General features: G+C 46.8%; 1 protein-coding gene across 1 annotated transcript; it reads right to left on the reverse strand.

Moving 5' to 3' along the window:
• Positions 1-10,062: 10,062 nt before the first annotated feature.
• On the reverse strand, positions 10,063-14,988 carry LOC147186616 (major histocompatibility complex class I-related protein 1-like). The gene is made up of 8 exons (XM_086102641.1): positions 14,770-14,988; positions 12,654-12,920; positions 12,262-12,540; positions 11,825-12,133; positions 11,602-11,712; positions 11,470-11,487; positions 10,957-11,027; positions 10,063-10,857 (listed from the first exon to the last, which is right to left on the reverse strand). The coding sequence occupies exons 1-8, from the start codon at positions 14,822-14,824 to the stop codon at positions 10,792-10,794; spliced, it is 1,176 nt and encodes a 391-aa protein (XP_085958767.1). The 5' UTR covers positions 14,825-14,988; the 3' UTR covers positions 10,063-10,791.
• Positions 14,989-15,619: the final 631 nt, after the last annotated feature.

A 15,619-nucleotide genomic window follows, 5' to 3' on the forward strand; every position in this document is an offset into this window, starting at 1 on the left:
ATGAATGATCCATTTCTTTCTTAAAATCAACAAAATTAAAACTCACAAAGAACAAGGCGTACGGCTAGATACGTTTTGTACCTCTTCCTACTTCTTTTGAACATGTAAAATTGTAAATTATGCTCAATGATGACTCCTGTTTTTGTTTTTTTTCTGGTCTGGTATGCTAAACCTCGGCATATTCACCAGGTTTTGCACCAGTGTTCGTATCTGTACACTGTCGCTTTCAAATAAATTAAAATACACAATAAAAATGAAATGAAAAAAAAATCTGGGATGTATTCTTGGATAGCAACGATAGAATTTTGCACTCATGAGATGTTGACCCAGTCGACAAATGAAGGAAATGAAACAAGTATTTGATCGAAAACAAGAGCTTCGACATGAATTATAACGACAGCAACGAGACAATAAAGTTATGAACAAACTGCACTTACCAGACGTTACGCTGTGTATTAGAAGAACCGCTCCATATAATTTAAATGTCGTCATGGCTTCATCAAAAGATGACTTAAACTGCCCGCGTCCAATTTTGATGGCTCGGATTCATTTTCTACCCGATTCGAAATGAGTTGTCTCCACAATGTGCAGCGTATGTTCCCAAAACGACTGAGTGTTGGTGAGATATTTGGTCAAACAGCGACACTGGTAACCACAACGACAAGGAAATTTACTGAAATCATCTGAGGCCGGTAGACGGTATATAAAAAGATGACTCGCATCCTGTGCGACAACACAGCCGCCATATTGGATGTGGAAAAGTGGCGAACTACACGGCATAATCAAGGCCAGATATCATGGAATTCAGACTGAGCAATGGCTTTCTTCACTTATTCCCAACTCTCGAATCACTACAATAATGCTTTGAGAAACAAGTGACCAAACTTGAACGGGGTTTTTTGTGTTTCTTTGCTAAAAAGTGTGCTGTACAGCGGCAATGAACTCAACTCGCACAACAACCAGCAACATATTTTTTAGATAGTGAGCAATTCTTCAAAAAAGAAGCTATGCCAGTCAGTTTATCCTCATGCTCATAAACAATGCAAATTGCCAGACAGGCTAACAAATAGCATCTCTGCTGGGGCAACACATTTACATAATATCACAATTCTCACAGGCATACTTTCTTTATCCATGACAGAGCTCTACTTTTATATGATGCATGTTTTCCCACCCAAAACTATGAATTTGCCAGTACTTGACACAGCTATCGAGTTTTGGACCACCAGCCACTGTTGACGTGGTCAGGCTTCGGATTGAGAGTTGCGTTAGAAGTGTTAGAAGCATTTTGATTGACCATGTTTTTTTTTAGTTTTTTTTTTAGCACAAACAGTGGAGCCCCGCATGGAGACAAGCAATATCGCAATGCTTGGAGGCATATATTCTTTTTTTCTGAGCTGGGGGGAAAAACTGCATCTTATTGAATAAAAAGGAATAGTGGTGGCTCTTCATTTGTCTGTATGACTGTGTTATACTACCCCACGGTGGTCAAAGTGGGCACACCAAGTAGCAGCACATTGATTTGGATTGAAGGAACGAATTATCGTTTAATTCCAAGCCACCAGCTAGTTGAATGAGACAGATTCACCCCTAAAACGTGACAGTTTCGCCATGGGCAAGAATCATTTTGTAACTGTGTATGTTTGGTTTTGGTGTTGGTTTGTTTATTATTAATAATAATAATAATGCATTTTATTTAAAAGCGCCTTTCATGCCACCCAAGGACACTGTATAGACAATAAGAAAATACAATGTAAAAATTAGTAAACGAGGTATTATATAAAAACAAGACATAAAATCATAAAAACATAGGAAATTGAAGAGCTATGTGTTGTAGGCAATCCTGAACAGGTGTGTTTTTAGACGGGACTTGAAAGTGGAAAGAGGTGTGCAGTTTTGGAGGTCCGGAGGTAGGTTATTCCAAAGCTTTGGAGCAGCGTGACTGAAGCCTCTGGCTCCCATGGTGCTCAGGCGGGCAGGGGGCACTGACAGGCGGAGGGAGGACGAGGATCTGAGGGAGCGAGAGGGGATATGCACCTGGAGAAGGTCGGACAGGTAAGGAGGGGCCAGGTTGTGGATGCCCATATATGTACTGTATATAGAAGCAGTTTGTAATTGATGCGATGTTGAACAGGGAGCCAGTGGAGCTGTTGGAGAACGGCGGTGATGTGCTGCTGGGAAGATGTTTTTGTGATGATGCGAGCAGAGGCGTTTTGAACCGGCTGGATTTTATGGAGGGACATTTGAGGTAGGCCAAAGAGGAGAGGGTTGCAGTAATCAAGGCGGGATGTGACAAGACTGTGGACAAGAATAGCAGTGTTGCGGGGGGTGAGGGAAAGGCGAAGTCTGGTAATTTGCGGAGGTGGAAATAAGCAGTGCGGGTGATGGTGTTGATATGTGAGTGGAAGGTGAGCATGCTATCCAGGATGACACACAGACTCTTGACCTGAGGGGAGGGGGACACTAAGGAGCTGTCAATGTTGAAGGAAAAACTGTTTACTTGAGATAAAGTGGATTTGGTGCCAAGAATGAGGACTTCAGTTTTATTAGCATTTAATTTAAGAAAGTTTGATGTGAACCATGTTTTGAGTTCAGAGAGGCAAGAGGTGAGGGAGGGGGTGGGAGTATGGAGTTTGGCTTGCAGGAGAGGTAGAGCTGGGTGTCATCAGCAAAGCAGTGAAAGTGGATATTACATTTGCGGAGGATATGGCCAAGAGGCAGGAGGTAAATGATGAAGAGAAGGGGACCTAGGACAGATCCCTGTGGTACACCTGTGGTGACTGGGGAGGGCTTTGAGGTGAAGGATTTGAGCTGGACAAACTGAGTGCGGCCGGTGAGGTAGGAGTGGAACCAACTGAGGGGAGTGTGGGAGAGACCAATGGAGGAGAGTCGATTGAGGAGGATGGGGTGAGAGATTGTGTCAAAGGCGGCACTCAAGTCTAAGAGGATGAGGATGGAGACTAAACCGGAATCAGATGCTATGAGGAGATCATTTACAATACGGATTAGGGCAGTCTCTGTGCTGTGGCGGAAACCGGACTGAAAGGGTTCATAGACAGAGTGAAGGGACAGGTGGGAGTGGAGTTGAGCAGCAACAGTTTTTTCTAGGATTTTCGAGATAAATGGAAGGTTGGAGATGGGGCGGAGGTTATCGAAGTTGTTGGGGTCAGAGCCATGTTTTTTTTACTGTGGGGGTGATAGCAGCGGTTTTGAAGAGTGATGGGACAATACCAGAAGAGAGTGAGGAGTGGATAATAGCAGATATGAGAGGAAGCAGGGAAGGAAGGCAGGATTTAACAAGGGATGAAGGGAGGGGATCGAGCTGGCAAGTGGTGGGCTTGGATTTGAGTATTGTCACGACTCGGACAAGCCGAGTTAAGTCTGGATCCCAAAAACGTAGACGTAAACAAGGTCTTCGTAACAAAAATATGTTTTAATGCTAATAATCGCACCGATAAAGAGGTAACAAAAAGCGCTGGTCAAAACAAGGACCAGAGAGAACATAAACGAATAACAAAAAGCGCTTGCACAAAAGGCAAGGGAGAAAAACAAAGACCGCGAATACAAACAAAAACAATGTATCAAAATACACGCGAGCGAAAAGCCAAATCACAAAACCAAAATCGTACTTACAAAAAGCAGGGGTACTGAGAGTACAAAACGCGAAACACGACGAGGTCAATAGCCAAATAGTCCATGAGCAGAGAAAATAGCAATACCAGAAAACAATACTCCAACACAGGTGCACCGCAGAAGAGACCTTAAATACAGAGTCTACAAATTACAGATTGGCAGCAGGTGCGTACCGAAGTCCGCTCATGCCACCTGCTGGCTAGACCGAAAACAGAACCGTGACAAGTATGAGGTTGGATAATTCAGCAGTCGTGGGTGGAACAAAACTGGAGAAGGAATGACAAGGAGAAGAAGGTTCAGATGGGGGGGAGCAGGCAGGTTTTGATGGAGGTGGTGATGGATCTTAAGGATTTTGTGATTGAAGTGCTCCATTATGGAGTTGCAGGTTGCTGTGGAGTACAGGTGGAGGGGGAGAGAATTTGGTGGCCGGAGGATTTTGTTCATGACGGAGAAGAGAGTTCTTGAATTCCCTTCGTTGGAGAGGATGAGGCCGGAGTAGTAGCTGGATTTGGTTTGTGCAATTTGGTCCTTGTATTTAGTGATATGGGTAGTGTACATGTCCTTATGAATGGTGAGACCGGTTTTCTTATAGAGTCGCTCAAGTTGGCGGTTTTTTGATTTCAATGACCTCAGAGCGGGTGTAAACCAGGGGGCAGATGTAGAGAATGAGGCAGTCCTGGTCTTCAGGGGGGCAAGAGAATTTAGAATATTTGTGAGGCTTCGGGGGGCGATAAACTGTGGCAATGATGGTTGGCGAGGGTCCAGGGAGTTTAAACACCAGGCATTCAAAAGAGCTTGATGCAGGGACGCAGACAGGCAAGACTTTCCACTTCTCGCGGTGGATTACCGCGAGGCCTCCTCCACGGCCGTTGCCACGGGGACGGCAGATGTAAACAAAGCCGGGAGGAGTGGAGTCATTCAGAGCAGCGAAGTCGTTTGTTTGTTGCCAGGTTTCTGTAAAAACGAGGAAGTCAAGTTTGCGTTCTGCGAGGACGTCTTGAATGAGGTGTCCCTTGTTCGTGAGTGAGAGGATGTTCAGCAGTCCAAAGTTGACGGCGGAGGTGTCATGTTTGACGGCGGCAGTGCTGTTAGCCGACCTAGCCAGGCGGGCTATTGCATGGTAGTTGGTGTTGCGGCCGCGGTTTCTGGGAGGACGTCGAGAAGTGGACCAGGTCGAGTTGATTGAGCCAGGGTTTTTCTAGTCAACATGTCTACGCGACCCGCGGTGAATGTAGCGACGTCGAGGCAGGCGAGCGATGTCAGGATGATGGTGCAGCTCCGGCGGTGGAGGCTCCGGTGCAATCCTCCGGATACGGAGAAGATCCGCGACAGAATAGTGGAGCAGTCCTGTCACTGGATGATGGCAGAACGTCAGGAGTATCAGAAATAACCCAAAGGCGGCGAAGTTGTGGCGCCCCATGTCGAGGGAGAAAGGCCGGTGCGGTGACAGCCGGTAAGTTTAAGCTACCGGCGTTAGCCCGTGGACTAAGTTACGAATTGGGGTTTGATTGGTCGGGTGAAGCTATGATTTGTTACATCAACCACAGTCCAAACAGTCCAAAACAGAAGGGCAAAAGAAAAATCAGAAGGAATATCTGAGCTTTGAAAAGTTTGGAAAAGTTTGGAGTGAGAAGCGGCGACATACACGCCAGCGTCCTCTCACCCCGGAAGTTATTGAACATAATGTCTATAATCCCCTCCGTGAGCCGTCACTTTACCGTGGTGCAGGGGTTTGTGTGTCCCAATGATCCTATGAGCTAAGTTGTCTGGGGCTTTATGCCCCTGGCAGGGTCACCCAGGGCAAACAGGTCCTCGGTGAGGGACCAGACAAAGCACGGCTCACAAACCCCTTATGATGATTAAAATAAATGGCACTGAGTTTCCCTTGCCCGGACGCGGGTCACCGGGGCCCCCCTCTGGAGCCAGGCCTGGAGGTGGGGCTTGTTGGCGAGCGCCTGGTGGCCGGGCCTACACCCATGGGGCCCGGCCAGGCTCAGCCCGAAGAGGCAACATGGGTCCCCCTTCTCATGGGCTCACCACCCATGGGCAGGGAAGGAGCCCGAGCTGGTGTGTGAGCCAGAGAAGTTCCGACTGGATATAGTCGAACTTGCCTCCACACACAGCCTGGGTTCTGGTACCAGTTCTCTCGAGAGGGGTTGGACTCTCTTCCACTCTGGAGTTGCTCACAGTGAGAGGCGCAGAGCAGGTGTGGGCATACTCATTGCCCCCCGGCTCAGTGCCTGTACATTGGGGTTCACACCGGTAGACGAGAGGGTTGCTTCCCTCCGCCTTCGGGTGGGGGGACGGGTCCTGACTGTTGTTTGTGCATATGCACCAAACAGCAGCTCAGCATACACACCCTTTTTGGAGTCCTTGGAGGGTGTGCTGGAGAGTCCTCCTGCTGGGGACTCCCTTGTTCTGCTGGGGGACTTCAATGCTCACGTGGGCAATGACAGTGAGACCTGGAAGGGCGTGATTGGGTGGAACGGCCCCCCCATTCAGAACTCGAGTGGCGTTTTGTTATTGGACTTCTGCGCTCGTCACGGATTGTCCATAACGAACACCTTGTTCAAACATAAGGGTGTCCATATGTGCACTTGGCACCAGGACACCCAAGGCCACAGTTCGATGATTGACTTTGTGGTTGTATCATCGGATTTGCGGCCGCATGTTTTGGACACTCGGGTGAAGAGAGGGGCATAGCTGTCAACTGATCACCACCTGGTGGTGAGTAGGCTCCGATGGTGGGGGAAGATGCCGGTCCGTCCTGTCAGATCCAAACGTATTGTGAGGGTTTGTTGGGAGCGTTTGCCGGAATTCCGTCAGAAAGAGTTTCAACTCCCACCTCTGGCAGAGCTTTTCCCATGTCCCGGGGGAGGCGGGGGGCATTGAGTCCGAATGGACCATGTTCCGTGCCTCTATTGTTGAGGCGGCCAATCTGAGTTGTGGACATAAGGTGGTTGGTGCCTGTCATGGCGGCAACCCCCGTACTCGCTGGTGGACACCAGCAGTATGGGATGCCATCAAGCTGAAGAAGGAGTCCTATCAGGCCTTTATGGCCTGTGGGACCCCAGAGGCAGCTGACGGGTGTCGACTGGCTAGGCGGAACGCAGCTTCGGTGGTCGCCGAGGCAAAAACTCGGGCGTGGGAAGAGTTTGGTGAGGCCATGGAAGCCGACTTCCGGACGCCTTCGAGGAAATTCTGGTCCACCATCCGACGTCTCAGGAGGGGGAAGCAGTGCACCATGAACACTGTGTACAGTGGGGATGGGGCACTGCTGACTTCGACTCGGGACGTTGTGAACCGGTGGGCAGAGTACTTCTAAGACCTCCTCAACTCCACCAACACGCCTTCCTTGGAGGAAGCAGAGTCTGAGGACCCTGAGGAGGGCTCTCATATCTCTGTGGTTGAAGAGATATCGATGTGGTTAAAAAGCTGGAGCGTTCTGCAGCTGAGTGTGAAGCGGTTGGGATGAATATCAGCACCTCCAAATCTGAAACAATGGTCCTCAGTCGGAAAAGGGTGGAGTGCCCCAAGTGGAGGAGTTTAAGTATCTTGGGGTCTTGTTCACGAGTGAGGGCAGGAGGGAGCGAGAGATCGACAGGCGGATTGGTGCAGCATCTGCTGTTAAGCGGACGTTGTATCGGTCTGTCGTGGTAAAGAAGGAGCTGAGCCAAAGGGCGAAGCTCTCAATTTACCGGTCGATCTACGTTCCAACCCTCATCTGTGGTCACGAGCTATGGGTCGTGACCGAAAGTACGAGATCCCGGATACAAGCGGCCAAAAATAGTTTTTTCCAAGCCCTCCGTTAGAGATAAGGTGAGAAGCTCGGTCATCCGGGAGGGGCTCAGAGTCGAGCCGCTTCTCCTCCACATCGAGAGGAGCCAGATGAGGTGGCTTGGGCATCTGATTCGGATGCCTCCTGAACGCCTCCCTGGTGAGGTGTTCCGGGCATGTCCCACCGGGAGGAGACCCCGAGGACGACACAGGACACGCTGGAGAGACTATGTCACCCAGCTGGCCTGGGAACGCCTCGGGATCCCCCGGGGAGAGCTGGAAGAAGTAGCTGGGGAGAGGGAAGTCTGGACTTTCCTGCTAAAGCTGCTGCCCCCGCGACCCGGGCCCCGGATAAGCCCTCTCCTTGCTCGCCACTCAGTCTACGTGCTGACTTTGTCTAACTTTCCTAGCCTCCTACCGCATTTTTCATCCTAAAACAAACCATGGAATTGGTTGGCTGGTCTCTCGATGCAATCGACAAAATTTTTTCGACAAAAAGAGCAGGCAGTGGGGAGCCTACTTGCCCCTCGGGGACATTTGCTACCGGGTACGCCCTCGATCCCTGGAGAAAGTGGAGAATGGTGTGCCTGTCAATACTGTCCGTTGAGGATGTGGAAGACATCTACATTATCGGCCTGTTTGGTGTTAGCAGTTTCCTGTTCTATAGCAAAATTCAACCGACGGGAGCGGCTTTTTGGAAGTGAAGAAGCTGCCAGTCATTCTGGATGGTTTAGCGCGAATGTCCAACACACTCAAGCGATGACTGAGCGATGACTGAGCCCAACCGCAATATGGATGCGGATGTTTTTAACAGTGTTTTGTGCGCACGCCTTCCTGTGGCTGAAGTGCGTGATTGCTACTGACATTTTTGCTCAACGCGTGCAGTGCTCAAGTGAGAATCTTGGTAACCTTGGTTAGCAAGATTCTCACTTTTATCTCAGATCAACAAAAGTTGACTGAAGGTAACTACAAGCTTCTAGCCACCGACATTGGTGAGCTCAGTTAAATTCAAAAGGGTTCTTTTTCAGTTCGAATTTTTAGACGTGAACTCCCTCATGCGAGCCCCACCAAGGGAAACGCCCACCAGAGATGTAAATAGACTCCAGATGTCCAATTTGGAACTGAAAAATACTGTAATATTTGTTTCTTGTATTTGTGTGACGTCATAGAGAGGGGAGGAATATTGGCTCTGGCAGTTAGTCTGAGTGTGGAGCGCATGGGCGTGAGTTGTGGCTAACAGCAACTCCTATGAATGTGTGTGTTCTTGCTCCTTTTGTTTGTTAAAAACGACAGATTACATCAGCGACTGCGTGCATCCTTCTTTCCGCATTGAAGGGCATGACAATACTTTTGGGTTCGAGGTGAAATGCCTTCCACAACCAAGAAGCACTGACCTCTATTCAACTTTCACAGGTGTAGTGAAGCTGTCTTTGACTGAATCGCTGCTTTTGGCCGGGTCACTCCGGCGACTCCGTGTCACCGCTCACGCAGAGGCTCCACCCGCAAGCCCCATTGTGAGCTCAGCCGCTTGCAGCCGCAATTCTCCACTCTTACATGGGCCGCCTCTCTGGCAGATGGGCTCAGCCCTATATACTTGCAAACCGATCGCTTTTCTGCAGCTGTTCAGGACTTGGACAGACGGCCTGGCAGGTCCAGCCTCATGCGTGTGGCCACCAAAACCAACGAGCTGTGGTTTTGTGTCGCTTGGAGAAGTTCTTAGGCTCATCCCTTTCTGTTTCCCTCCTTAGTGGTTCTCAGCATGACCTCCAGCACACTGGTGATGCAGTCCAAACTTGAGAAGTGCTGCTGGACTGCCAGTTCTTGGCCAACACTGCTTCGCCCCTCTACGGCTCTGGCTTTGCCGTGGAGGAGCGCTACCCGTACCGAGGCAACAGCCGTCTGCTTCTGGCTTATGACGGAAAATCGGACCAGATGTTCTGACTCGCCGGAGGAAGGCGCCATACTGGACTTTGAGGGGCTGCACCAGAATGGCAAAAGTCAATCATTACATCAAAATGAACTGTCATAAAATCCCAAACTGTTTTTATAACCATGCTGGGACCACTGACCAGGAGCTTTTGTCAGCTATGATTCAACACGCCGTGACTCAAACCAACCGGCTTATGTCACCTACTTGGCCACGCACCCTCGAAGGCACACATCCAAGACATGAATGAAAACAGAACGGCAACACGCATGGTTTACAACTCCACTTCCACCCTTCTAGAACCTCCTTCCCTGTCCACCACCCAACCTCATTGCAGGCAGACTTTGACAGTCCACTGCGAGGCCTCAGTGGACTCCCCTTTCCCTGGAGCTCAACTGGCAGTTGAAAGGTCGTTGGGACCCGGTCGCCTCACTCGTCACAGGCAGGCCTGGGACCTTCAGCCAGGACACCTAGTTGGAGCTCAACACCTCTGATCCGGAGCTGGGTGGCGGAGGGGAGCTCACCTGTGTCCCGGAGCATCCCGGGGGTACGCGGCTTGCCAGCGTGGCCCTCAGAGTAATCGGTAATACGATGGAATATTTCCTCTGGAAATCTGGAATTTTATTATAATTTTTTTTTAAGATCAGCCCGTTTCAGATGCAGTTTGTCAGGTTTATCCAATTTGACACTCAGGAATAAACAAAAGGAGGAGACAGGAGACTCGATTCTGGTACCAGGAGGGAACGAGGAGAAGCGTTCGGTTTCAGTTCTCCGCACGTAACCCTAACGATCTCCCCCTTCACCTCCTCATTTATTGGGAAAGCTACTACATAGGTGTGTCCAACCTAAAGGGTGGGAGCTGTTGAACACACACTGAACTTGTTTGACTATGCGTGTGTATGTGAGTGCAAATTACGTACATGTGTGCAATTGTCACAAAAACATCACGCCGCAGCTGGTGTTGATGGCTCCATTCACTGTTCACCCTTGCTCACTGTTTAGTCTTAACACTTATCTCGTCCCAACCACGTCCTCGGAAAGGTGGTTGCGTCCCTAAACTTCCACACAGTGCACCAAGCATTCTTGATTATAAAAGTGAGTATATAATGGATCAAATGTGAGTACATAGTAAAGAATGTATCTTTATTAAAAGCAGAAGCGTTCTTCATTGCAGGCATAGTCAATTAATGATTGCAAGCATAAGCGTTCTTCTTTGCAAGCATAATCAATTTATCATGTCAGGCATAAGCGAATGTATGATGACTAAAAATAATCAATCCAACACAGTTCAAAAATGACTCATGTCCTCTCAGGTTTCAGCACACCCTCCATCGAGGACTCCATGGCGATGGTGGGCGTGGCCTTGGTGCAAAGAACAATAACAAAGGGCAAACTTGAAGAACAGTTCCGTTGCATTTCACTTAAAAGTGAAATGCACATTTTCATTTCAGCTCTCATTTTAACCCAAAAAAGAAGACATCGTTTTCATGTTTGTAATCTTCCCTCCGATGTTGTGACACCTGGGGGAAGCAGAGCAGAGTCAACAAAACAACCACATCACCCAAACCCTCTCCAGAAGCCGAAGAGCTTGTGGCGTCCGTGCGAGCTCACTGACTCACGGCTGCTTCGTCGCGCTCGGAAACGGGCTCAGATTCAGATGTGGAAAGGAGCTTGGAATCCGAGGCAACGGCTAAGGGAGCAAAACACGACATGAGATGGGGGGGGGGGGGGGGGAGAACCAGTCGAACTCGTGAAGGAAGTACATTTGCAATGTCTCAATGACTGTGTCTTATGCTGCCCTCTGGTGGCCAAGGCCAGACCACCAGAAGGAGCAGCACAATGACCATTCAGTTGCTGCAGTGAAAAAAAAAGTTGAAGTAAAAAAATAAAATCCTATTTCATGTCATTATTGTGTGTTTATAAAATTACAATATTCCGCTTGATAGATGACAATTTTTGTCAGAGTTTTGGATCATGGAGATTCTCCATCGACATCAACATTAAATAGGCGACTTTTACCGACGTATCAAGTGACTCCTGAGTCACACTTGGGCAGCAAAGGCATAAATCAGACCTTCATCGACCTGCCTCATTTTTTGTGGCTCAAAGGAAACAGAAAATGTTTTACTTACGCGCAGGCGCTTGAGCGTCTGGGGATGGAAGGAAAGAGGAACAAAGTTAGGATGACTTTTTGTCACAAGTGGCACGAGGCCGCGATGTTCTCTTTGGATCTTCCCGGCAGACCAAATCTTGGCATCCCTCACCTCGTTTGGTCCTATGACGCTTGACAAGGACCACCGCCAACCCCGCCGCCAGCAGAGCCAGGACCCCCAACGCGAGAGCGATGGCCACCACAATCTCCTTGACTTGTTCTTCTTCACGTGGCAACAAAGAGTGTGCGATGAAGAGAAACACGCGCATGGCTTGTCCCGACACAGATCGGTCACGGTGGCGACGCAACAATTCAAGTGGGTGCGCGGCGGTCACCTTGGATGCGCGCGTTGCTCAGGATGCTTCTGCCGTCCAGCTTGGTGACGACGGCTTCCTTGACGCCGGCCAGCTGGAACACACATTCGTACTCACCCTCCGTGTCAGGCGTCACCTCCACCTTCAGGTGGACCGTGGTCTGGAAGGTTCCGTCGTGGTTGGGGAGGAGCTGTCCCATCTCCACGTCCTCATGGAGCTCCTCGCCGTCCTTCCTCCAGAAAAGGGCCGATGTGGCGGGGTAGAAACCTGTCGCGTGGCAGGTGATCGGAGAGGAAGGCGTCTTCTGGAGGAGAGACACTGTGGGAAGCTCTGCCCACCAAGCAGCAACGAGGGAGAAAACCAGTGAGAAGATGAAAGATGGAGGGGGAAAACAATTTTTCAGGTTGTAATGATGGTGACCTTCCTTTGGGAGGTGTGCTAACATGACACAAATGTACCTGTTCTCATCAGGAAGTCCCGCCCATTGCTCACATGGTTCTTCAAGAGGAAAGGACATATCTCAGTAAGGGAATGCTTCTTGTATTCATTCAACCGGTCATTTTGGTCCAGCTTGTTTTTTGTAATGGAAGCTTGTGGCTGCGCCGCGATCCATCTCATTGTTTTCGGCTCAAATGAGATGAAATCTTCTCCGTCGTAACTGTAGTCTTCCCAACCATCCGTGTCATCGGTTTCGTCGTCCCAATCACAACCATTTATCCTCTGGATCAAGTGAACTCCTGAAAGTGTCACGCACATGATGAACAGAGAGAAGCCAAGCGGTGACGTGCATATTTATGAGTTGGGGCACATCCGATACATTTTACCGGCGGAAGGATGAATGGAAACTAACCTCCAGTGTGGTTGAAGCGCTCCTTCGCTATTTCAATGTTGATTTTGGACACCTGCTCATTGACAATGTTATTCTCGTTCTCTCGCTCCCAGAAGCCTGGATCCTTTGCTGTGATTTTGTTCACCCAGTCCAGTTTGGCTTTCGTTTTCCTGCTGTTTTTGTCAAACTGCAAAATCTGAACGCCATCAACATACGTGGCCTCCCAGTACTCTGGTAGCTTTGCAATTTGAGAAGACGATGTTGTGAAAACTTTGAGCGTGTGCATCACTGAAAGAAAAGACAAGAAATGAAAGGAAAATGTGACTTATTTCTTTCATGTAAAGTGATCTTGTCCAATTTGCATTTTAAATGATTCTGTCTGCAGGTGGAACATGGACACACTTAACATGCCTTTCTTGACCTTTGAACTTATTTCATGTCTATCTAAGCACATTCGTACTCACAACCTTCTCAATTAATCTGATGACCCACGCTCTCAATTGATTTGATTTTTATGACCTATATTTGTCCATCAATGTGAAAGATGCCAGTGTGACACCGATGTGATATTTTATCTTACACACCCCTCATCTGCTATTTACATACACTTACAAAGGAAATTGAAGGACAACTTCAACTCTTAAAGGCCAAAAAATGCTAAAATATAAATTCAAATCATTTCATGATCATTTAAAATGGAAATATGAATTTAATAGGATTAATTATCACCATGTGGCCTCCATTTTTGGAACAGACCTACCTATAAAAATACATTCCTAAATATTATAAGAACAAGTAAGAGAGATCATGATCATACATTAGAGCAGAGTAAAAGCAACACACAATAAATATGGAAAGTATGAAATCATACACCGGTAATCAGAAATAGTTCTAAAAAAGCTGACGACCCAGAATCCTTTTTGAAGATAAAAATACTGTTATTGAGAAAACTGCAGAAATATCAAATGAATTGAAGGAGTATTGTGTAATTATTGGTTGAAACCTAGCAAAAGAAATTCTGAGCTAATGAACATGTTTGAAATGGATAAATACACAAAAAATTACTCTTCCACCATGTTCCTTTGTGCTGTCAATCACAGAGAAATCTTAAATATTGTTAAAACATTTAAAAATAAAGTCTATTGATTGCTTTAGTATTGATATGCAATCGTAAAACAGATAAAATAACTTGTAGTGCGACCTTTCACATACATATGCAACTTGTTATTCAAAGCTCGTATCTTTCCATCAAAAATGAAAACAGCTAAAGTTATTCCTATTCATAAAAGTGGAGGGGGACATCTGTTCACCAATAATAGACCAATATCACGACTACCACAGTTCTCAAAAATATTACAAAAACAATTTTCATGCAGACTTGATAACTTTTTACAGACACATATGATATTCAGTGAAAATCAATATGGCTTCAGAGAAAAACGGACCACCTCAATGGCAGTTATGGAGTTTGTGGAAGCAACAGCCACTAATGTAGACAAAGAATTTACTGTTGGGATTTTTCTTGATCTAAAAAAAAGCTTTTAATACAATAGATCAGAGTATATTATTGAATAAATTAGAGCGATGTGGCATTAGAGGTGTAGCATATAAATGGATAAAAAGTTATTTGGGTAACAGATGTCAGTATGTGCAGTTCAATAAAAAAAATCAAGGACAAGATTTTTTTGAACCTCTTCCTACTTCCTTTGAACATGTAAAATTGTAAATTCTGCTCAGTGATGACTACTGTTTTTGTTTTTTCTGGTCAAGTTGGTGTTACTTCTCTTTACTTCCTGCCAAAATGTCTATAATCTGTTTATACGTCCAATAAATGAACAAACAAACAACGAATGTAAATGAGCTGTAGGCTAAACTTCGGCACATTCACGAGGGATTGCACCAATGTTCAGAAATGTACAGTCACTTTCAAATAATTCAAATACACAAAATAAAAACGAAAGGAAAAAAAATCTTTGATGCATTCTTGTATAGCAACGATACAATTTTGTAATCATGAGATGTTGACCCAGTCGACAAATGAAGGAAATGAAACAAGTATTTGATCGAAAACAAGAGCTTCGACATGAATTATAACGACAGCAACGAGACAATAAAGTTATGAACAAACTGCACTTACCAGACGTTACGCTGTGTATTAGAAGAACCGCTCCATATAATTTAAATGTCGTCATGGCTTCATCAAAAGATGACTTAAAATGCCCGCGTCCAATTTTGATGGCTCGGATTCATTTTCTACCCGATTCGAAATTAGTTGTCTCCACAATGTGCAGCGTGTGTTCCCAAAACGACGGAGTGTTGGTGAGATCTTTGGCCAAACAGCGACATCCCGGTGGCACTGGGAACAACAACAAGGAAACGTGCATTTCAGATTCTCTGAAATCACGTGAGGCGAGTGGGCGGCACATATAAAGATGACTCGCATTCTGTACGTCAGTGTTTTTCAATCTTTTTCGAACCAATTCTTACATTGAAAAAATCCCACGGCACACCACGACCTGAAAATGTGAAAAAAGCTGATTTTAACAATTCAGTATTATATTGTTACTGTAAGAGTTTTTTAACATTGAAAAATAACGCAATATTGTAACACATTGAATAGGAATCAAATCCACATCAATCCAATATTTGGTGCATTCTTTTTAATAGCAAGTAAAGTATAGTGAATTAGAACTTTAACTTGCTCAGGGTGGGATTTTTTTTGTGTGACAGCCGGCTCTTTTTCTCCCGGTCGTTTGCGCTCTCCCGCAATATTGCACCAATCCCTTTTCTCATCTTGAGTCTTTGTATAATTCCAACAGCATTCAAATGACTTTTCTGATGAATGTGTCGCTTGAGGTAGTCCAGCTTCCATTTAGTCCGCATTTTCCATTGGAAAAACTCGCTTACAACTGTCACGTAGCGAGGTGGTGGTGGACCCCAAAAAGCAGGCAGGAGGGAGGAGCAGGGTGTATTTGAAGAATTGTATT

The sequence above is a fragment of the Hippocampus guttulatus genome, chromosome 21 (genome assembly GCF_054856545.1).
Source record: "Hippocampus guttulatus isolate MCC_2025c chromosome 21, RoL_Hgut_1.0, whole genome shotgun sequence".
Lineage (NCBI taxonomy): Eukaryota > Metazoa > Chordata > Actinopteri > Syngnathiformes > Syngnathidae > Hippocampus > Hippocampus guttulatus.